The sequence below is a fragment of the Festucalex cinctus genome, chromosome 19 (assembly GCF_051991245.1).
Source record: "Festucalex cinctus isolate MCC-2025b chromosome 19, RoL_Fcin_1.0, whole genome shotgun sequence".
NCBI classification, from domain to species: domain Eukaryota; kingdom Metazoa; phylum Chordata; class Actinopteri; order Syngnathiformes; family Syngnathidae; genus Festucalex; species Festucalex cinctus.
In genome coordinates, this window is record NC_135429.1 from 3598757 (window position 1) to 3619697 (window position 20941).

The 20941-nt window shown below is 38.2% G+C and overlaps 3 protein-coding genes across 10 annotated transcripts in view; 2 read left to right on the plus strand and 1 right to left on the minus strand.

Annotated features, from left to right (window-relative positions):
• Positions 1–7321, plus strand: part of zcchc17 (zinc finger, CCHC domain containing 17) — a 34368-nt gene extending 27047 nt beyond the window's left edge. The window contains exons 2-9 of one of the 3 annotated variants that reach the window (XM_077507873.1): positions 219–397; positions 1451–1595; positions 1953–2053; positions 2210–2301; positions 2365–2465; positions 2548–2696; positions 3348–3545; positions 6991–7321. In XM_077507873.1, the coding sequence (XP_077363999.1) occupies positions 1466–1595; positions 1953–2053; positions 2210–2301; positions 2365–2465; positions 2548–2696; positions 3348–3518 (744 nt within the window). In that variant the 5' untranslated portion in view covers positions 219–397; positions 1451–1465 and the 3' untranslated portion in view covers positions 3519–3545; positions 6991–7321. Of the gene's footprint in view, positions 1–218; positions 398–1450; positions 1596–1952; positions 2054–2209; positions 2302–2364; positions 2466–2547; positions 2697–3347; positions 4678–6990 lie in introns of those variants that run through there. The other 2 variants (XM_077507872.1, XM_077507874.1) reach the window with 2 other exon arrangements.
• On the minus strand, positions 7110–10638 carry fabp3 (fatty acid binding protein 3, muscle and heart). The gene is made up of 4 exons (XM_077507876.1): positions 10469–10638; positions 8522–8694; positions 7612–7713; positions 7110–7531 (listed from the first exon to the last, which is right to left on the minus strand). Exons 1-4 carry the CDS (start codon positions 10539–10541, stop codon positions 7478–7480), a joined length of 402 nt encoding a protein of 133 aa, XP_077364002.1. The 5' UTR covers positions 10542–10638; the 3' UTR covers positions 7110–7477.
• Positions 10639–10661: 23 nt separating this feature from the next.
• Positions 10662–20849, plus strand: dclk3 (doublecortin-like kinase 3). 6 transcript variants are annotated; one of them, XM_077507855.1, is made up of 11 exons: positions 10662–10775; positions 11744–11842; positions 11978–12039; positions 14203–14265; positions 15730–15938; positions 16838–16969; positions 17049–17571; positions 18809–19284; positions 19664–19796; positions 19868–20035; positions 20239–20849. In XM_077507855.1, the coding sequence occupies exons 4-11, from the start codon at positions 14205–14207 to the stop codon at positions 20544–20546; spliced, it is 2010 nt and encodes a 669-aa protein (XP_077363981.1). In that variant the 5' UTR covers positions 10662–10775; positions 11744–11842; positions 11978–12039; positions 14203–14204; the 3' UTR covers positions 20547–20849. The 6 variants fall into 6 exon arrangements, with proteins under 6 accessions (XP_077363981.1, XP_077363978.1, XP_077363979.1 ...); XM_077507856.1 differs by having other exon boundaries at positions 10705–10775; positions 11740–11842; XM_077507852.1 differs by having other exon boundaries at positions 11744–12039.
• Positions 20850–20941: the final 92 nt, after the last annotated feature.

Consider the following 20941-nt stretch of genomic DNA (forward strand, 5'->3'; position numbering starts at 1 on the left):
TTCAAACAACACCCACCATGTCTAGTCATAGTGTGACATGTTAAAACATTACAGGATGACAAATTTATAATTGCAATATGAAGAAAATCTGTTAAGATTAAGAGTAAATATTGCTTTGAGATGGATAAAAAGTAAAACAAAAAACGTAAATATTGTGGAACATACAACCATTAAAAATGCTTAAAAAGCTTAATTTATTCTCATATTTTCTTGTTTAGTACACTGGTGATGGTGTTTCAGGGATCCCGCCACCGTCTGTGATCGAGCGATCTGAGATCGATTGTTTAGGTCTCCATACACCGAGCAGGCGACAGCGGAAGAACTTCCTCACACAGGAAATGTTTGCTGAGGAAGCAACACCACAATCACTGTCGTGATTATTTCTCCCTGTTTTCAGGTATGTTGTGGACTAGAAAGTTAATTTAAGTTGTTAGCCTTTAACTATAGTACATTGTTCTGAGTGTAGTATTGGATATATTTGCTTGAGTTATGTTTTGTCGAGTAAACGTGTGTGTGATATTGTGCAGTCGTATTGTGTGTACGTGTTTGCGCGTGAGTCTTTCCATTTTGAGCTAAATGTGTGAGTGCATTATTGAACAAATATTTTAGTTAATTAAGAGGAAAATGCTGTTAAAAAATTGTATACTTTAATTACACAGATGTCCGTAAGAGACTGGATTTTCTGTTTATTTGAATGTTCTGTAAATTTTTGGACAGAGTAAATGTTTGCTGAGGAAGCAACACCACAATCACTGTCGTGATTATTTCTCCCCGTTTTCAGACAATTCAGGGTACAACAATAGCACACAATATTCTAATAAGCATTGAAAATGGGTGAAAATATGCGAGATCTGGTGGGATTCTGGAGTTACTTTGTCAGAAAATGCGTGGGATTTAAAGAGTTAAAAAAATAATAATTTAAAAAAACGACCATGTATAGTAAGGCGTTTTTTTTCCCTCCTTCAAAACAACCATGTATAGTAAGGCATTTAAAAAAATAATAATAATAAAAATCATGTATAGTAAAGCGTTTTTTTCCCCTTCAAAACGTCCATTTATAGTAAGGCCTTTTTTCCCCTTCCCATTGTCAGTTTTCTCACTGGGCAAAATGAAATCAAGTGCCCGATGATTGGCTACACCGCTTGTTGTCAAACTGCATTGCACCGGAAGTGAAACCGGAGCTAGCTTTTGCTAAAACAAGATAGAGATAGCAAATAAGCGTGAGTGTTTTACGTTGAATTTGCACTTCGGTCTAAGTTATATCGTCGTGCTTTATGGACTTTATGCAGTTATTTTTTTTTTTATAAACATATAAGCTATTTTCAGTTGTATTTAAATCGGATTATTCTCAATTTAAGTGGATGCTTGAATCGTGTTGACGTTATCTTGCCGTGAGGGGGGATTCTTATACACAATTTTCTCAAACGATAATCGATATTATTGATATAAGGAAGAACGACCCAAGATGTCCGGCAGTGAGCCGGAGCCCGCGGGACTGGATGGCCTACCGCCGCTCTACAGCATTTCCAAGGGAGAAGTGGTCTCTGTGCAGACCTATGGCGCTTTTGTCCGCCTGCCAGGCTACAAGAAGGAAGGTAAGTGACACAAGGGGAAGTGATGACTACATGCTTTTAATGGATTTAGTGCAATGCATACATTATCCAAAGAAATTGAGGTAGTCCAAAATAAAAGTGCAGATTTGTGGAAATGACTCATGATGCATTTAAGACTTCTGGGAAGTTGGATGAATGAATTAGAAACTGTCAATATAGGTTATGATGTATGCCTTCATCAAGGGTTAGGGTTTCAAGCTAGAGGTGGGATTTCATATTTCACTTTTCTACAAATTGCAGACTTGCCTCCTGTCATGAAAACAATGCAAGAGCCAGAAGTAGAGACTAAATGCAGTCTCTTCCTTGTCGTTGTTGCTTACAAACTGTATGTACATTCAGGTCTGGTACACGTGAGCGAGATGTCAGCCACGCGTGTTGAGAGCGCTGCAGAAATTGTCGACGTGGGAGAGAAAGTCTGGATTAAAGTCATTGGCAGAGAAGTAATTGCACACTTATGCATTCACAATAAATGGTAAAATTGCCGGAAGTCTTGGTCCAGGTTACTTTTGTCCTTGAAAGGGGCCTGGAACCAGACAAACCCATTGCGGTCAAGCATGAAGTTCTCAACTCAAGGGTGTCTATCTTCTGCTTGTCAGAAAAACGGCGAGAAGATCAAGCTGTCCTTCTCCATGAAAGCTGTAAATCAGGGAACAGGCCGGGACTTGGACCCCAACAACGTTATGGCAGAGTATGTGTATTTTGTTGATGATGCGTTCCGTGCGCGTTCTTTAATATGAGCGTGCGTGTGCAGGCAGGACGCCAGGCGACGCAGGCAGTTCCAAGACCACACGGGCAACAGGATCACGTTGGAGGCCGTGCTCAACACCACCTGCACTAAATGTGGCTGTAAAGGTGCTCAAAATGAAAATAAACTTGGAGTACAGTATACCTATTGAATTCACCTTATTAACTGAAGTCGCTTTTGCATTTTTAGGCCACTTTACAAAAGACTGCTTCTCTGCACCCGGTTTGCAGTACGCTCTTGTACCTGAAGAGGGTGACGAAGAGCCACAGCAGCAGCAGCAGCAGCAATCTGCAGCTGCACCACAGAAAGATAAAGACAAGAAGAAGAAGAAAAAGAAGGTATAGTAAACACCTGCCAAACGATGCAGAGAAATGTTTAGATCGCTATTGGCAGTGGTGGGAATATCTCAATTCACATTTACCAATTGAAATGAACAGAATGCCATTCATCTGTTCCAGCCTTCCCCTAAATAAAACACACACAAAAACAATTGTAAAATGTGTTTTTAAATAACAAAAAAATGCACTGTTTTAAAAAAAAATGAAATCATAACATCATTAAGCAGAATGTAAAGAATTGAACAGTTTACGCATCATTGATTTGATTGATTGATTGGCTGGCAACCAGTTAAGGGTGTACCCCCCCCCCTAACTGCCCAAAGCCAGCTGAAATAGGCTCCAGCACCCCCTGCGACCCTTGTGAGGAATAAGCGGTTAAGAAAATGGATGGATGGATGGATGATTTCACACTTGATTTGTGCTACCCCTAGTGTGTGCCTTGGCCACCGGGGGGCAGTATAAAGCTACACTAATAAATACACTAGAATCCACAGCATTAATAAACTGCATTAAAATGATCATTTATAAACGTTTTTTTTTTTTTTTTTAAATCAGTCGCTCACTGAATTTAACTTTTGGCAGCAGGACTCGTTCCCTCACTGGGATCATAAAAAGTGATGAACGCACACGTGATGTTTTTCTTCTTTTTAGGAGAAGAAAACAAAGAAGAAGAGGAAGCGCGAGAGGAAAGACTCAGACAGCGACAGCAGCAGCAGCAGCGATGGCGGCGAGTGCAAACCGAAGAGGAGATGTCATGAGCGGGACGATGACAACAAGCACAGAAAGAAACACAAGAAACACAAATCGCACAAGCACAGCTGAGACGCGAGAAAAATGGCCGCCACAGTGGTGAGGACTTTTTTTTTTTTGTTTGAAGTTTGGATTTTTAACAGATTTTTACAGTTTATTTTTTCTCTTTGTCATATTGATGACAAGACAAGCTTATAGTTTGGGGAAATTTTGGTTCTGGTATTTTCAGACTTAAGATTTGTTTACATACAATTTATATATATATATATAAACACACACATTTCGTTATGCGGCCCCATGTAACTGAATAGATGTAAGCAATATGGCGGGATGTCACCACCCCGAAATTTACACTTCTCCGCTTTCTGAACTTTTGGCGACAGTACGACGCTCACACACACAGAGGAAGTAGTAAAGGCACCGACAGGAAGCGTCGTGTGGCCGATACCCGCACTTCCTCCATGTTTTGACACTTTTGAAATTCAACCATTTGAAGGTTACGCTTGGCAATGATCCTGCTGAGAGAAAAAAAAAAGAAAACGACGATTCTCCTCCTGTCAGTGTTAGAAAATCTTTTTGGAGGACTTGATTGATTATTTCCAGATGTTGCGCAGTGCGTTTGGCAAGATGTGCGTCAAGATTCCTCGACTGTGGCTTGAACCAAAAAAAAAAAAGGCTCGTCAGAACATGTGAACTGTGTAGGAAGGAACTTGAGCAGCTGAGTTGCTGAGAGGGGGAAAAAAAAAAAATCATTAGCAAACGCTCCGTAAAATAGCGACTTCACATTTATCTTTGCTCTTTGGGGACTGAAAAATAACCACCAACATTTTGAGCATATTTAGAAAACAACATCACGGGATACATCTTTGTGGGGATTTTGTTTCATTTCGTTTCTTAGCATTTAGCGAGTTAGCTTGGCCTCCTCACAGGCAGGAAATGTATTTCCCACAATGGCAATTACAGATGTACAGTGTGTTGTTGTGTAAGGAGGGTGTGACAAGCGCTCATTTCTTGCAAAGAATATTTTCTTCCACAGAGTTGGCCGCCCACCAACAAAAGTGACTAAGAAATCCTGTCGGGTGCTGCATGTTTTTAGTCCTGATAGCATATAGCATGCGGTGATTACAGACATGTAATAAGTTGCTATAATACGAAAAAGTGTATGTCATGTTATCGTAGGCACAATAAAGTGCGATTAAAGAGCTTCCCACTTCTGGATGTGAAATATTAATCGTGTGGAGGCATTTTTTTATTTTTTTATTTTTTTAAAGTCTCACACCCGAGCTAGCTCGTCTTCTACATGATGCATCAAAATCTTATGTTTGTTTTTTTTGTTTTTTATTATTCCGCTACTTTTCAGTCAATACTTTATGCCTTTTTTAAAAGTTGCATTTTTAAAATGAGAGGGGGAAAAACAAAATCATTACATCCAAACCTGGGTTAAAAAAAAGAAGAAATGAAGAAATATTTTAGTATAAGGTATACTGTTTTATTACTGTTTTGTTTAATTTTAAAATTATATTTTTGATAATAGCATGTACACAAATGTGTTTTCTTTATTTTTTTTCTTTTACCTCTTCATTGGAAATAAGAAATATTTTAGTGTATACTGTTTTTTAATTTTTATTTTTGTAATGCTACATGTAAAGTTTTACTAATGATGATAGTTAGCATGCGCATATGCATATACGTTATATTTTTCTTAATGTTATATCTTAATATTACGCCATCATCAATGGCTCTTTTCATATTTCCTTCAAAATTAAAAAGCAAAAATATTTTTCTTCATGTTTTAGATAGCTTTATCATATATCAATGTATTTTTATGTCAATTTAATGTTTAAAATAATTTTGAAATTTATATTTTTAATAATACTATGCACACAAATATATTTTCTAATTCTCTTTATTTTTTTAGTTTTACCTCATCAGCAAAAATATTTTTCTATTAACGTTATATTAATGTATTTTTTATTTCAATTTAATGCTTGAAATAATAATTTTAAAATTTATATTTGTAATAAATTGCATACAAATATATTTTCTAATTCTCTATTTTTTGTAGTTTTACCTCATCATTGGCTCTTTTAAAGTTTTTCAAAAATAAAAAGGCAAAATATATTGTTCTTATTTCATGTATCTTTTCTTTGTCAAATTTATTTGTATCTCCAGATTCATGTATATTTTGTTACCCCCCCAGTGTACAAACGGCAACAGTACAGTAGATGTACTGTAAGTGTACTAAATAAAGCGTTTGGTGAGTGTCGAAAAAGACTTACCTTGCATCTAGTTGGCAACGTGCGCGGTGACCTTACATGACACCTCTCCAGCTAAGCAAGCAAAAGAATGATCAAGTGCAAAAACACCTGGAATTGTTCCTTTCACCTTGCCAGGACACACGCACACACACACACATACAGTACACGAACGCACAGGAGCTGCTTGGGGTTTATTTATAGGATGGAAAGTGTGGTCACACTCTTTGGATCACTTCAGAGGCGTCCGCCAGATTCCATTCCGGATACATGTTGTGCTTCCCTTTTCTTTTTGTACGCAAACGTTAAAAAAAAAAAAAAAAAGTGTTCTCGCTAGCTAGTTAAAATCATGTTAATCCAAGTTAGAATGTATTTTACACGAAAAAGAAAAATGTTATGGATAAAAATGAGGTGATTTTCTTTGGGAAATGATTGAGAGATTCATGACGGCAACTTGGAGAGACTTTCTTGACGGCGACTCTTATAATGGCTACTTGGAAGTCCAAGCTGTTCTTGGAGCTGCATGCTTTGATTTGTTCTTTTTTTTGGACAGTAAGTTGGAGATATCTGCTTTTGTCTGGACACCGATTATTTAGACGAGCGCTTTTGTTTCAATAATGACTCTGCGGTACGCAATAACATATATCTAGGAGATGCTTGTTTTTCTCAAAATGCCAATTTTGAGACGTTTGTTTATCGGCAACTTGAGAAACAGGCTTTTCTATGGTCACTTTTAGGGCTGATCAATTATGGGGAATAAATAATAATCACGATTATTTTGCCAATAATTGAAATCACGATTATTTAATTTTTTGGTACAAAACAAGAAAATGTTTACACATTTAAAAATATTAAGAACAATTAAAAAAAAATAGAAACACTATAATTATGTAAGTTATATATTTATAATTTATTTATTTTGACAAAAACTTGAAGTTGGAGTGAAGCTTGTGCACTGTGCAGTCGGACGATCATTTATTTTATTGGTACAAAACAAGAACATTTTCGACCGTAAAAAAACAAAAAACAAATATGCAGACAAAAAAATAAAAACATTGATTATGCAAGTTCCTTTTGGATTAAAAAAACCCCCATTAAATTAGTCATTTTAAAATGTAAAAAGAGGTGCAAATATATACATTTAAGTAACTCAAAAATTAGCATTAATATTCTTTTTGTAATTGTGGAGTGTAATAATTGAAATTGTAATTGAATTTTGATTAATTGCACAGCCCTAGCCAGTGTGGACTGTGACATTTTTTTTTAAATGTATTTATTTTTTTGGTCAGTGACCTGGAGATCCTTTTCTTTGGCTGTCAACTTGAAGATAATGAAGATAAGTGCTTTTCGGTGGACAGTTTGGTTAGTAACTTGGTCATATTATAAAATAAATCACAATTTCCACATATTTGGCCTCATTTTGGGATTTTTTATTTTTTATTTTATTTTATTTTTTTTATTTTATTACTTCCCAACGTTTCAATTGAAAACATTTCCAGGTTTGAAAGTGGACTCCATGCATCACAATTCTAAACAAACAAACAAACAAAAAATTGTGATACTCCAAAGAAAAACAACAACAATTCATTGGAATATTTTCAGTGTTGTAACAGTAGAAGTCCGGGATGAAGACGGGACGATACGAGATTTGGCGGGGGGGTTGGGGCATCCACAATTAGTGTAAATAATACTGACCCTCCAATATATGAAGGAAATGCGAGTTGACACTTGGCGGTTTTGGGGCTCTGTGGATGCAAGTATGTTTTTTGGAGGTCTTCACTCGGCCTTCTCGTAGGCGCGTGTGCAAACGACCTCGCCCAGCGTCAGCGTCTGTTTCCAAAACGCCAAAGATCACATTTCAGAAAAAAAGACAGACAAAATATTTTGCTTTTGGTTTTGAGTGAACTGACCAGCGTGAGGGCGTTGCCATTAACTTCGCGCACCAGGCTGGTCTCTTTGCCGTTCCACCGCTGGACGTGCACCATCTTGCCGCCGTCGATATTCACCACCGACTGCGCACAAAAGATTAGGAAGGACCTCCCTCGACGGTGGGAACAAATACGCTAAATAATGCCAGAACCGCTCAACAAAAAAAAAACGCTCGTGAAAATCTGACTTGTTTTGTTTTTGCATAATTCTGCATGACAGGTGTGTTTGTTTATTTTTCATAATTTGACTTTTTTTTTTAAACCGTTTAATTTGCAAGATATTAAAAAAAAAACAGCACTGTTTTATGTAGTATATTTAAAAACAATTTTAAATATATTATTTCTCATGTGACTACTGTTTTCAAGGAACTGTTTTATATATATTTTTTTACATTTTAAAGACATTTAGCTGCTTTTATTTATTTCATTCAAATCAAATTTAGTTTCAAATATTGTTTGTGAAATTTTTGTTCTTTTTTTATTTGTTTTATTTTTTAATTTTATTAAAATGTTATTTTTCGTAATTTGACTTTTTTTTTTTTTAACCCTAAATTGTATTTTTTTTGTATTTTTTGTCTAATTCGACTATTACTATGGTTGCCACAAGTAAAAAAAAAACAAAAACATTTCCTATTTTGTAAATATTAATATAAAACGTTATTCATGAAACAGTTTGTTTTAATTAAAAATAAAAAACAAAAATAAAATTTGACAACTTAAAGAAGTGTGGTTAAACTTTTAAATAAATAAATATTAATAATGCTGTAAATTTTACATTGCAGTCTTTTGTTTCGTATTATATACTGCAAACATTTTTCAATTAACCATTCGCAATGCCCGTGACGTTATTTGACTACGCTTTGCGTCGAGCCGGTGGACTCGTCAGACCGACCTTGACGTTCCTGTTGTCGGCGGTGGTCTCGTCGAACTCCTCCCCCAGCTTGAAGGAGATCTCGGTGTTCTTGATGGTGCTCTGCGTCTTGACCGTCACCTTGTCGCCGTCCATCAAGATGATGGTGGTGGGCTTGGTCACGTTGCCCAACTTGCGGACGGCTAAGCCCACGCCTGCGGGACCAGCGTTGCGTTTAGGTGGCGTGGGAAAAAGGGAGCCTTCGTGTGACTGACTGTCAGTCATGTAGTGACTTGTTGTTTTGTGGGCAGCCTGTTCTGCAGGATCCCCACTAATCTGTGCACACATAATGACGTGTGCACCTGAACACGCCACTGAATGACTCACATCAGCCTTTTGTGTGTGCGTGCGTGCGTGCGTGTGTCATTGATCAAGGGAATTGCTGAGGGGGGTTGAAAGGCCGCCGGTTGCCACGGCGATGGCAGCAGACGGGTCAATTCAATTGTAAAATGGCCCTAAGGTCGCTGCTTGTAAATATCTCAACACCCCACCCCCAATACACACACACACACAAACACATCCTCAAAAAAACGGCAAAAAATTTTTGTCATTACCGTTATATTAGGTACATTGAGTATGTGATGAGTGTCATGTCAAACACAGACATCATTTCTTATTTACGTTTTTTAAAAGTATATTTAAAAAAAAATGCACTTTTTGCATGTTTTTACTTTTTACGCTTTTGTATTTAAAGTTGTTTTAAATTTCTTCTTTTTTTTGATGTTTTAAAAATATTTATGAATTCCTTAAATATTTCCCAAATTTAACTTGGGAAAAGTTTTTTTTTTTTTTTTGCAAACATGTAAATTTGCCAATGTTCATGCAAATATTCACACACAGGAAAAACAGTTGACAGAGAAATGGACATATTTTTCATACATTTTTAGTGCAACATTTTACATACAATTAGTGCAAACAAAACCCTCTGGTGAGCCTGTCCAAACAAGCTACATTTGTATTGTTTGAAACTTTTAAAAGTGTTTTAAAATTGAGAAAAAAAAGATATAATATAGATGAAAAAATGAATGAAAACAAGTTCAGTGTTTTTGTTTTTTTTTACTATTTATTTTAAAAATATATATATTTTTTTTTATTTTTACTAGTTTTTTTATTCAATTTAATTTTTAATTTTCCTATTTAAATTTAAAAAAAGATTACTTTGTTTTGCTTGTAAAACAATAATATAGTTGTTTTTTTTTACACAATATTTTTAAAGATTTTCCTTTATGTATTTACTTATTTATTAATTTTCTAGTTTTTGGAACTTTTTTGTGTGTTTTTAATGTAGGTATTTTTAAATGTTTTTTTTTACATTATACATTCCAATTTTTGTGTTTTTTTTAACACTTTTTTTTTTTTTTCATTTTAGATTTAGATTTGATTTTTAGTTTAAATTTGAAGTTTGATTTAAATAATTCTACATTTTCCTTTTTTAGTTGACTTTTGATTTCAGCCAATTTATTATTATTCCAATTTGCTGATATTTTGGCAAATGCAATCTCTGGTCTACGCGCTGCATGACGATGTCGCCCACCGCCACTGACACGATGACGTCATCGGTGTCTGCATCGGCGTACCTAATCAAGTGTCCAGCGATGTCCTATTTGGAGTCACATGTTCCATTCTCTCTCAGCAGCAGTTTTGAAAATTGCGAGCCCTCCTACATTTGCCAACAATGGCCGCCTTTCAAATGGAAGTGTGTGACCGGCTCCTGACCGCTCTCCCTACTGGGGGGGCCATTCAGGGGCCCCTCCCAACCACACTCGTAGCCATGTGTTCACTCACCCACTCCACCCTCCCTCCTCTTATCTTTTCCACCCTTTTATGCCACATTCTGCATCTTGTTCACCCCTTGAATGAATGCAAACACACACACACACGAGAGAGCATGTGCTCTCACACACATGTATCACATAAAAACAGACTCACCCAGCTGCTTCATGTACTCTTCAAAGTTCTCGCTGCTTTTCAGGTTCCATGTGCCCACGAAGGCCTCGGCCATGATGTCTGCGGAGAGGTGGAGGAATGAGGGGGAGAGTGTGTGTGTGTGTGAAAGCGTATATGAGAGAGCGTGTGAGAGCGAGCGAAGGCAGACTGCAGAGAAATGGAGGAGGAGGAGGAGGGGGGGGGGGGGGAGTGGCGCGTTCCTACTGGCTGGCCTGACACCGGCTGTTCGTGATGTCATCGGGGCTCGGCGAGAAGAGCCTGAGGGAAAGGGGGAGAGAGGAGGAAGGGGGTGAGTAGACGCGCTGGCGTAACGTGACGCTTCGTGTCATGAGCCGCGTACAAACGAGAAGTCTTCATTCGGAAGAATTTCAACACAAGTCGGAACTGCGATGGCAAAAAACAAAACAAAAAAAAACTGACTTTTAATTTGAGTGCTGCAGCGTTCTGGGATAAAAACAGCAAAACAGCAGGTGTAAAAAGTCTACACACCCCTGTTCAAAAGTTTTGGGGATGTAAATAAATGACAACAAACCTATTTGCACTATTATTTTTTGGCTCAGCGCAATTGGTGAATAAAGGAAAGATTTAAAACGGGAATAATGTGTCAGCACAATCCCAATTCAGATGTTCTAGTCTAATAAAAACCGAAAGTGCTTCACAGTGCAGATGGACAATAACCACAAATTCAATCTGAAAATCTGCAGAAGTGAGAATTTGATAGAATATCTGGGCGGTGAAAAATGTGGGGTGGATGACTAGCCCATGATTATTACGGAAGACCTAAACTGCCAAAATTAAAAATAAATAAATGAATAAAAGTGAAAATAAAAATATTATTAATATAAATTTATTTCCACATTTATTTTATTTTTTTATCTTGTTTTTTATTTTTTGTTTTTAATTTTACTTTTATTTATCTATTTATTGATATAACAATTTTTAGTAGTTTTTATTTCCATTTATATTTATTTTTTTGTATTTAATGTTTAAATAATATTTTTATATCGTTATTATTTTCACTTTATTTATTTATTTATTTATTTATTTTATTTGGCAGTTTTGGTCCTCCATACCCAATGACCAATCACTTGAACCATTTATTTTTCTCAGGAGTAGGAGACGTCATTACAACTGCCACTTACTAGTTCTGCACTTGTTTGCCCTCTAATAACCTCTATTTGCCCTGTGTGTGTGTGTGTGTGTGTGTGTGTGTGTTTGTATTCATGCCTGCGCACACACATTTGCACGCCAAGACAGGTTCGCCCATGTGTAGGAAGTTGTCACGTGACCGCCCGCCTTCCCTGGTAAAACCTGATACGAAAAAACTTGACGCAACCTTCAACGGGTTCGGCTTGTGTACGTGTGCGCATGTGTGTCATTATTTGCATCCCTGCAAATTACAGTGTTGACAGGCATCTGTTACATTGCAGCAATTATCTAACAGCTACCTGGTGAAACCTTGACTTTCCCAGTTTGTTTCTTTCCTTTCAGGCAACCTACTGACCAGGATCCAACCAATGAAACCCAAGTGAATGACAGGATCTCAGTTGGAGGTGACAATTCAAACAATATGATCCAAGTAATTATTAAAATATGCAATTTGAGGAAGTAATCAGAGTAAAACTCCCACAATATATCATCTTCGTTTTGTCACAATATTAAAGGCAGCACATCTGTTAAAAAAAAAAGTCAGCTTGATTTCCATTTGTGCAGTTCTAGCACCCTCTGGTGGCTAATTTTTTAGTTTAATTTTCACAAGGCATGTTTTGTCCCTTCTATATTTCAAATCCACGCTAATGGTCAGATGAAGTGGAACGTAATTTGCTTGTGAAGCGAGTCAATATGTGGAGGAACTCAATGTGTGCCTCGTTTTACTTATATTTTTATATGTAATATTTATAATATTTTTCTATTTTTCATTGCTGTATTGTGCAAAAGCACACTTTTGTGTGTGTGTTTTTTAGTATGAGCTCATTTTTTTACAATATTGTCACCTTTTTTGTATCGCCAACCTCCCCACAATATCGTAATAATTATCGTATCGTGATGTTTGTATATCATTACATCTAGTATCTAGTAATCAGTGTCATATAAATCACCACAATATAAATTGCCCAAACTATATTGCAGACATAAAACTTTAACTCACCTTACTATAAAGTGACAAAAATAGAGTTCAACTGTTGTTGCAGCAATTACAACTTTATTTTTGTATTTATTTTTTTTGGTAGTATTTAGGACTCTCTTCTTTGTATGACAGCAACACATTCTTGCAGAAAGAACACGCGCACACACACACACGTCCCGCTACCCTTGTCCTGCAGCAGACCGTATGTGTGTTTGACATAAACAGGTGTGAGGCACACAAAAAAAAATCAAGCAGGCCACGAGGTGAAAGGTAACGATTATAAAAGACTGACCAACAACACATCCAAAAGAGTCTGGGTGTGTCATACTGTGGAGAGTTTGACCTCATGTTGTGTTATGACATGATTTGTAGCGTGGGACTTTTGGAGGCGGTAGCTTCCCTCCGAGCTCGGAAATCGATTAATATACACCCTATGCAAAGATATTGACTTGGCAGACACTATTAATAGTATTAACCTACACACACAAAGTGTGCATTCCAACTTATGTAATTGTCCTGTGAGTGCTGAATGTCATAAAGTGAGGAATGCTGATGTTGCTTCCAACTATTTCACGTGGATTCTGTTCAGTTGTGGGGGGAAAAAAAATGGGCCTCGTCTCAAGTCAGCGGTTCATTGAGTTTGTAATTGCAGTTTACCTTTTATTCACTCTAAAACTTCCAATTTACGGACCCTTAACCAGCTCTGCTCTTTGTTTTGGTACACTTGCCCCATCTGTTGGTCAAGCGACAATACTGCAACCAAATACATGTCCCATACAGTAAAATACGACTGTATGCATATTCATAAAGATGAAATCTTTGAGCTTTATTTTCAGTCAAATACCATAGCACTAAAATACTCAAATTCGGGGAAGATTTTTTTTTTAAGGCATACATTACCCAGTTTGTGACAATATATTTACGTTACTGTTGAATGGTCAATGGACAGGATGTAGGTCCGGGAGGAAAAGAAAGGAATTGCTAATCCGATATGAACAGTATCCCTGGAGACAGACCATGAGGTGGCCACGGTGGCGAGGAGGCCTTAATTAAAAAAGAAAGAGACCACCCAATGTGTCACATAGCCTCTCTATTATCTCTTCTGTCTGTGAGAAATAATCCAGAGAAATACCTAACAAACATCCTCGCATGTTATTGTTATTATTATTGTTATTATTGTTTTTAATTCCGAGGCGCTGAGACACGTTTATGCGCTTGTTAAGTAACAAAAGGGATTTATTTCACTTCGTTGCGGTAATTTCAAAATAAAATGCTTGTCAAAAACGCCATAAAGCACGACAGTAGCTTAAAGTTAGGTTTTTGTTAGTATACATAATTCTTATATTGCTTTAACGAACGTAATACGTGACTGTATTGTGCTCTCGTAGCATTTTTAGCGTCTCGGGTATCTTACTTTGAAATGCCAAGTAACTATACTTCCTACTCCAAGCTGTGCAACTTGACAAATAACCATGGCAACCGCTTAACGCCGGGTCGTGTCAAATTCAGCTCGCGCGGGCGTGACGTCAGAGACTTGTTTTTTTAATTGGAACTTGGTACTCACTTGTTTCGCTCTGGTTTTGTTCAGATATGGCACCTCCTGCCAAGGCTCGTTTTGGCTGCGACGCGGCAAGGAAATGGAGAACTACAGGTGAGTTTTGTTGTGGTTTTTTTTGCTATTGACACATGTCACTTCCATATATGGGGAAATAAAACAATTTGTATACAAACAGCTTTTAGAGGAGTCTTACAAAATGGGGATAAGTTGGTGGTTTAGTGGTCTTTCTTATGATTGTATTTGTACATCCAGAGGCAAATCACACACTGTTTTCTCTCTCACACACATACTTCCACTCTTTCTCTCGCCAACCCTGTCAATACACACACGCACGTACACTTTGTGTTGTCCAGAAAGTGAAAGATGTTGCATCTCCTCAAAGCTTCATTAATGATGCAGACATCCAGGTCAAGGAGGCTTTTGTTCAGGTATGTGTCCGTCTCAAGAAAGCTTAAATAATTAAACCGGGGCCGCATGAAGTCTCTCAAATGGCACCACTTACACTTCACGTAATGGGAAAAATAAACATCAAATCTGATCAAGAGGATTTATTGGTGAGGATAACGACCGAGTGTTGTGTGTTAATGATGCTGCTCTAATACCTACAATAGAGATGGGGATACAGGAAGTCAGCCATTTTGCTTTGAAGCAGCCATTTTAAGACCATTCTGTCCATTTCCAGGAGTTTTTGGAATTAAAGGGAAAAAAAAACAAAAACAGCCCTTGAGGCCAGTTGAACTTAGCAACATGAAATTTGGGAGTCATGTCTATCCACCAATTAGGTTATTTTAGTTGACAAAAACCAACAAAATAAAAAACAAAAAAAACAATTTCGTTCACGAAATAAAATAAAAACGAAAATACTTTAAAAAAAAAAAAAAAAAACTAACTGAAACTACATTTTATGTTTACAAAACTATAATTATAGCAAAAATGTCCTTTGTTTTAGTCTTTGGTAATTAATTTAATACATGAGCCTTTTTGGATGATTTTAAATGTGATTTTGAGTATATTTATTTCGATATAACCGGAACGAAGACGTTTGAAAGTGTGTCACACAGAAGTGATGTCATCGAGCAGCAGCCAATAGAAAAGCACCTTTCAGATGACATCGCTCCGAGGCGACAAATTTGCCTGCTTGACTTTTGGCTCCAATAGCACGGCTCGCCTGATTTTTCATGTAGCTCAGCCCAAATGCAACGCTAGATAATAAATGTGTTACTTTTTTTCATTTTACCATTTTGTTTATTAAATATTGTGCACAAGTATAAAACACATTTAAAAAAACACAACCATTACCGAAACAATCTAAAACTCTGCATTTTTTTTTAACTATAACTTATAAAAACTAACAGAACTACAATGAAAACTAATTCTAACTAAATATATATTAAAAAAATTAAAAAAACTCAAAACGAAATAAAGACGCACTAAGATACTAAGATAACGCTTCCAAAACTATAATAGCCCTGCTATCAACAAAAAAGTCACATGATGTCAGCCATTTTGGTTCCAGGCGCAAACTCCTAAAACGGTATATAAAACGGTGTGTTTTAGCAGCTCCCGGCCCATCTTTGAAACGTTCCGGCGGTGGAACTGGTGCTCTGCCGCCGCCGCCGCCCCCCTGGCACGCTCGCCCTCGCCCGGGGCAGATCCGCGGGGCGGCCCCTCACCTGCCACTCTTCCACGGGCGACATGCGGAGGAGAGCGCCGAGCGACCCCATCTGGTCACCGTTGTCCGGCCCGGTCAGAGCGCACCACGGAAAGTAAACCGCCTTCTTATTGTCTTTCGACGTGGTGAAGCAGCATGTGGCTCATTATCCTGGGAGGAATATTATGGAGGACCAAAACTGCCAAAATTAAAAATAAATAAATGAATAAGTGAGTGAATAAAAAAATGAATAAATAAAAGTGAAAATAAAAACTGATATAAAAAATATAATTAAAAAATTAAATACAAAAAATAATAATTATAAATGATATTAAAAACAACAATAAATGGAATCCGTGAAGTAATTTGCTTAATATTTTATATTTATTATGAATGTTTTGAGGCTCTAAAACCTCTCACCGCACAGTATATACACTTTTCTCATCGAGGTATTTACATTTTCTGCATTTTCAAAATAAAAAAATAAAAAACTGTTTCAAAAAATAAAAATGTGGAAATAAATACAAAAAATAAATATTTTTATTTTTTGAAACTTTTTTTTATGTATTTATTGATTTGTGTTGTTTTATTTCCATTTATATTTTTTTAATTTAATTTTTGAATTATATTTTATATATATTTATATCCTTATTTATTTATTCATTCATTCATTTATGGATATATATTTTTTTCCATTTATATTTATTTTATTTTATTTTTTATTTTTTTCAACAAATCCAGGACATCCTAGAAGCACTCATGCTTGCTCTGATCATTTATATTTATGTTTTGTATTTAATTTTTGAATTATATTTATTTATTTATTTATTTATTTATTTATTTTTAATGTTGGCAGTTTTGGTCCTCCATAGACTATAGAATGCATATAAAAAAAACTAAATCATGTGTTCTTTGCGTTTTTGATGAAAAAAAAAACAAAATCTGTTTGATACGCTATTTTTGGGTGCGACGCTAACCAACGAAGTCAAATTCTTGTTTGTTTTTTTTCCCAAGGTGACGGTGCTGTTAAACCGCAGGGGCGTGGTCTCCTTCGAGCAGCTCCTATCGGACGTCTCGGAAGCACTCGGGTTCCCTCGTTGGCACCGATCCCGAGTGACCCGCCTCTACACCGCTTTTGCCCGAGAGGTGGGATCTTCCTCGACTTCAGTTCCTAAAATCGGCACCAATCGAATCCGAAATAACAGTTTATCCTTATCCACCTCAGGTGAAAAGCGTTGGCGACTTCTTCCGTGGCGACACAGCCCTCCTGGCACTGGGCAAAGCCCGCCCGGAGCTGAGCAGTCTACAGGAGGCACTAGAAGAGCTGTTCCCGGAGCAGTCCCGCTACCGGACCGAGGCGCTGCTGGTCTGGGAGAAGAAGCTCCGACAGGCGCCGGATAAAGCCGCCAAGGCGGACAGCGGCTACAGCGAGGGGGCGGGCGACAAGGATCCCACGGAAGAGAGACCGCCGCCACCTGTGACGGAGAAAGCCAGTCAGGGCACGTCCAGGAAAGTCGCCCACCTTCCCAACCATCTGCAGAAGCTTCGGGTGAGGGGCGGGGTCCGCGGGGAATCGCCGCCCGCCATTGGTCGATTCCAACGGGAGCGAGAGACGGACTTCGCTCGTCTGTGTGAAAACTGCCTGTTAAGAAGAGCCACGCGTCCAAGCCCGGAGTGGGTCGAACCGTTTTCAGGAAGGGCCCCGCTGCCCCCCGTGTGCAGGAAACAAGCGAAAAGTTCAACGCAAGGTTAGAAGAGTTTTGTATTTTTCCGTTTATTTCATTTTGGTCTTTGTTTTTTTTTAATTCAGTTAGTTGTGTGACTGCACGTTATTCGAGACCAGGGGTCTGCAACCGGTGGCTCTTTAGTTCTGCTCTCCCTGTGGATCTCTTAAAATAATTTGTAGAAATTTGTATTTTTTCCCCATAAGGTATTTATTTGTATTTTTAGACAAAATATTCTTTACATGAATTAATGTTTTCGATTAAAAAAAAAAAGAATTAAATATTCAAAAAATGTCAGAGTCCATTTTTTTTAATTGTCAGAAAGAGAAGAAAGGTGGATGAAAAGTTGTTGTTGTTTTTTTTAAATCCCTAAAATTGTCCAAAAAGTGACCATAAATGAAAAAAGGAAGATGAAAAGGCAGACAAAAAAATCAAATAAAAAACCATCCATAAAATGTCCACACAAAAAAAAACAAAGGTAGAAAATTACCATAAAATATACAGAAAATTGCCCCCAAAAAGTCAGAAACTTAATTTAAAAAAAGGCAGGAAAGAAAATGTTCAAAAAGGCTAAAATAGAAAATTGATTTTTTTTTTAAAAAAAGGCAGAAAAAATGTCAAAAATAGCCATAAATGTCCCAAAAAAAAAGGAAGAGATGCATAAAAGCATAAAATTACTAAATGTCCACAAAATTGCCCAAAAAAAGTCAGAAACTTTATTTTTTTAAGGCAGGAAAGAAAATGTTCAAAAAGGCAAAAATGTTAGAAAATTGATTAAAAAAAAAAAAAAAGACAGAAAGAATTTCAAAAATAGCCATAAATGTCACAAAAAAAAGGAAGAGAGGCATAAAATTACTATTTGTCCACAAAATTGCCCAAAGAAGTAAAAAAAAAAATATTTTAAAAAAGGCAGGAAAGAAAATGTTCAAAAAGGCAAATGCCAGAAATTTGACATAAAAGGCAGAAAAGTCTAAAAATATATGAAACAGAAAGTCTGAAAATTACAAATATAAAAAAAACATAAAATAAAAAATAGAAGACGAAAGGTAGAAAAAAATGAATCGCTACTTTTCGGATGCTGCATATTTTTCTGTTAGCTCTTGGGCCCTCAGTACGTTCGACTACTAATGGATACATTGTTTCCTTCATCACAATGTTCAAATGTTTTGCAGCTCCAGACAGATTTTTTATTTATTTGGCCTAAAATGGCTAAAAATACCGCAATATAGTGACGTAACACTCATAATTTTGGCTCACCCAGACTGGAAGAATCCTCCTGGGATCTCGAGCGACTTCTCTGCGCTTTGCTCGGAGGGCAGCGAGGTCTCCGAGGCCGACGTGGACCGCCTCTACGACGTGGGACGCCTCCTGGGCGACGGCAACTTCGCGGTGGTGCGCGAGTGCCGGCGCCGGGCCGACGGCAGGACGCTGGCCGTCAAGATGGTGGAGCGCTCGCGGCTGCTGGGCCGCGAGCACATGCTGCAGAACGAGTTGAGCCTGCTGGCCAGCCTGAGGCACCCGCGCGTGGTCCGGCTGCTGGCGCACCACCGCACGGCCGCCAGGGCCTACTTGGTCATGGAGCTGGCCGGCGGCGGCGACCTCTTCGAGGCCATCAGCGAGCGCGGCAGCTTCGGCGAGGGCGAGGCCGCGCTGATGATGGCTGACGTGAGCCAGGCGCTCAAGTACATACACCGCAGGAGCGTGGTCCACCGAGACGTCAAACCGGAGAACCTGCTGGTCAGTTGCCAAAAAACATCCATGGGCAATATTTTTCAAAGTGCCATATCTGATATGTGCATTCGTTCCACATAATAGAGCATCAAATAAATCAAGCGCATGCATTTACCCTATAATTTCTGTGACACTATAAGGGACACTGTCCAAAGAAAAATATGTATTACCAGCTTGATTATGAAAAAATAATAATAATTATTTTGGCAGTAATTTAAATCACAATTATTCAAATTATTTTTTGTACAAAACAAGAAAATGTGTAAATGTCGATCCTCAACTGCGTTGCAATTGGGAGACATGGAAAACAGGCTGGCTCGGGGGGCCTGAGGACCGGAATTGAGAAACACTGTACGAAAGTAAGGTCACCTCTTTGCTCCTTCAGATTTTTCACACAGTTCCTGGCATGACCAGACTCAAACTGGCCGACTTCGGCCTCGCCATGGTCGTGACCGAGCCCGTCTTCACCATCTGTGGCACGCCCACTTACGTGGCGCCCGAGATTCTGTCCGAGACAGGTTAGCTAGTGCTGCACCAGAGTCCTTCTGGAAACCATTTCTAAATAATGATTGTCATGATGACCCGACAGGATACGGCGTGGAGGTGGACATGTGGGCACTGGGCGTCATTCTCTACATCCTTCTGTGCGGCTTCGCCCCCTTTCGAAGTCGGGATCGAGACCAGGACGAACTCTTTGAGATCATCAAGCAGGGGCAACTCCACTTTCTGCCCCCCTATTGGGACGCCATTTCAGAAGGTAGGACATTGGAACATGCCAAAAGTGTGCAACCACAATTTTGGGGGAAAAATATACAAAAAAATAAGAGAACTACAAGTAACATAGTAGGTTGAGCCCATGTCCCACTAGACTAGATTTAAAACTTAAATACACCCAAACTGTACTTTGGCATTGATCCTTTTCTGTACCACTAGAGGGCACACTGAACTGAAATACAACAGAACCATGCTTATGTTGCTATTCAGAAGCCAAAGGCCTGGTCTCAGGCCTCCTCCAGTCCGACCCGGTCGCCAGGATGACGGCAGAGCACACGTTGCAACATTCCTGGCTGAGGGCCATGGCGGCCAGCTGCCAGCAGAAGGCGCTGGAGTGCCACCGCAAGACCAGGACGGAGGAAGAACCACGCAGACCGACGCGGTTAGACCGAGAGAAGGTCCAGATTACACTGAGGGAAAACCCAAAAACTGTTGAGAACTCAAGTGGCGGGCAGGCTTCCGTGCCGACGAGTTCAGACAGTCAAATGGGCTGAGACGAGCAGCCCGTCAAAACAAATAATCGCTTTAGAATAAAGATGTCAAGAACTTTAAGCTTCAGTGCAGCTCACATACTTGTTTTGGGAATGTGGGAGGAAGCCAAATTATCATCTACCTGATTTGAACTAAAAGTCAAGCGTAGAAGTGTTTTTAGACTGCGTGGAATCTTGCAAAAAGGGTACAGCTCTGTATGTCCACATTTTGTGGCTTTTTAGAAATTCTAAGCACATTAAAAATGTTTTGTGTTTGTTTTACATGATTCTAAATTGGTCATGTGTATAAACTGTAAAGTCAAACTAGATTTTAATCTGGATTTGTGTATCAATAATTTATTCCTGGGAGAAAAAACAAAAACAAAAACAAAACATAAATGTCCATATGAGATTTGGGG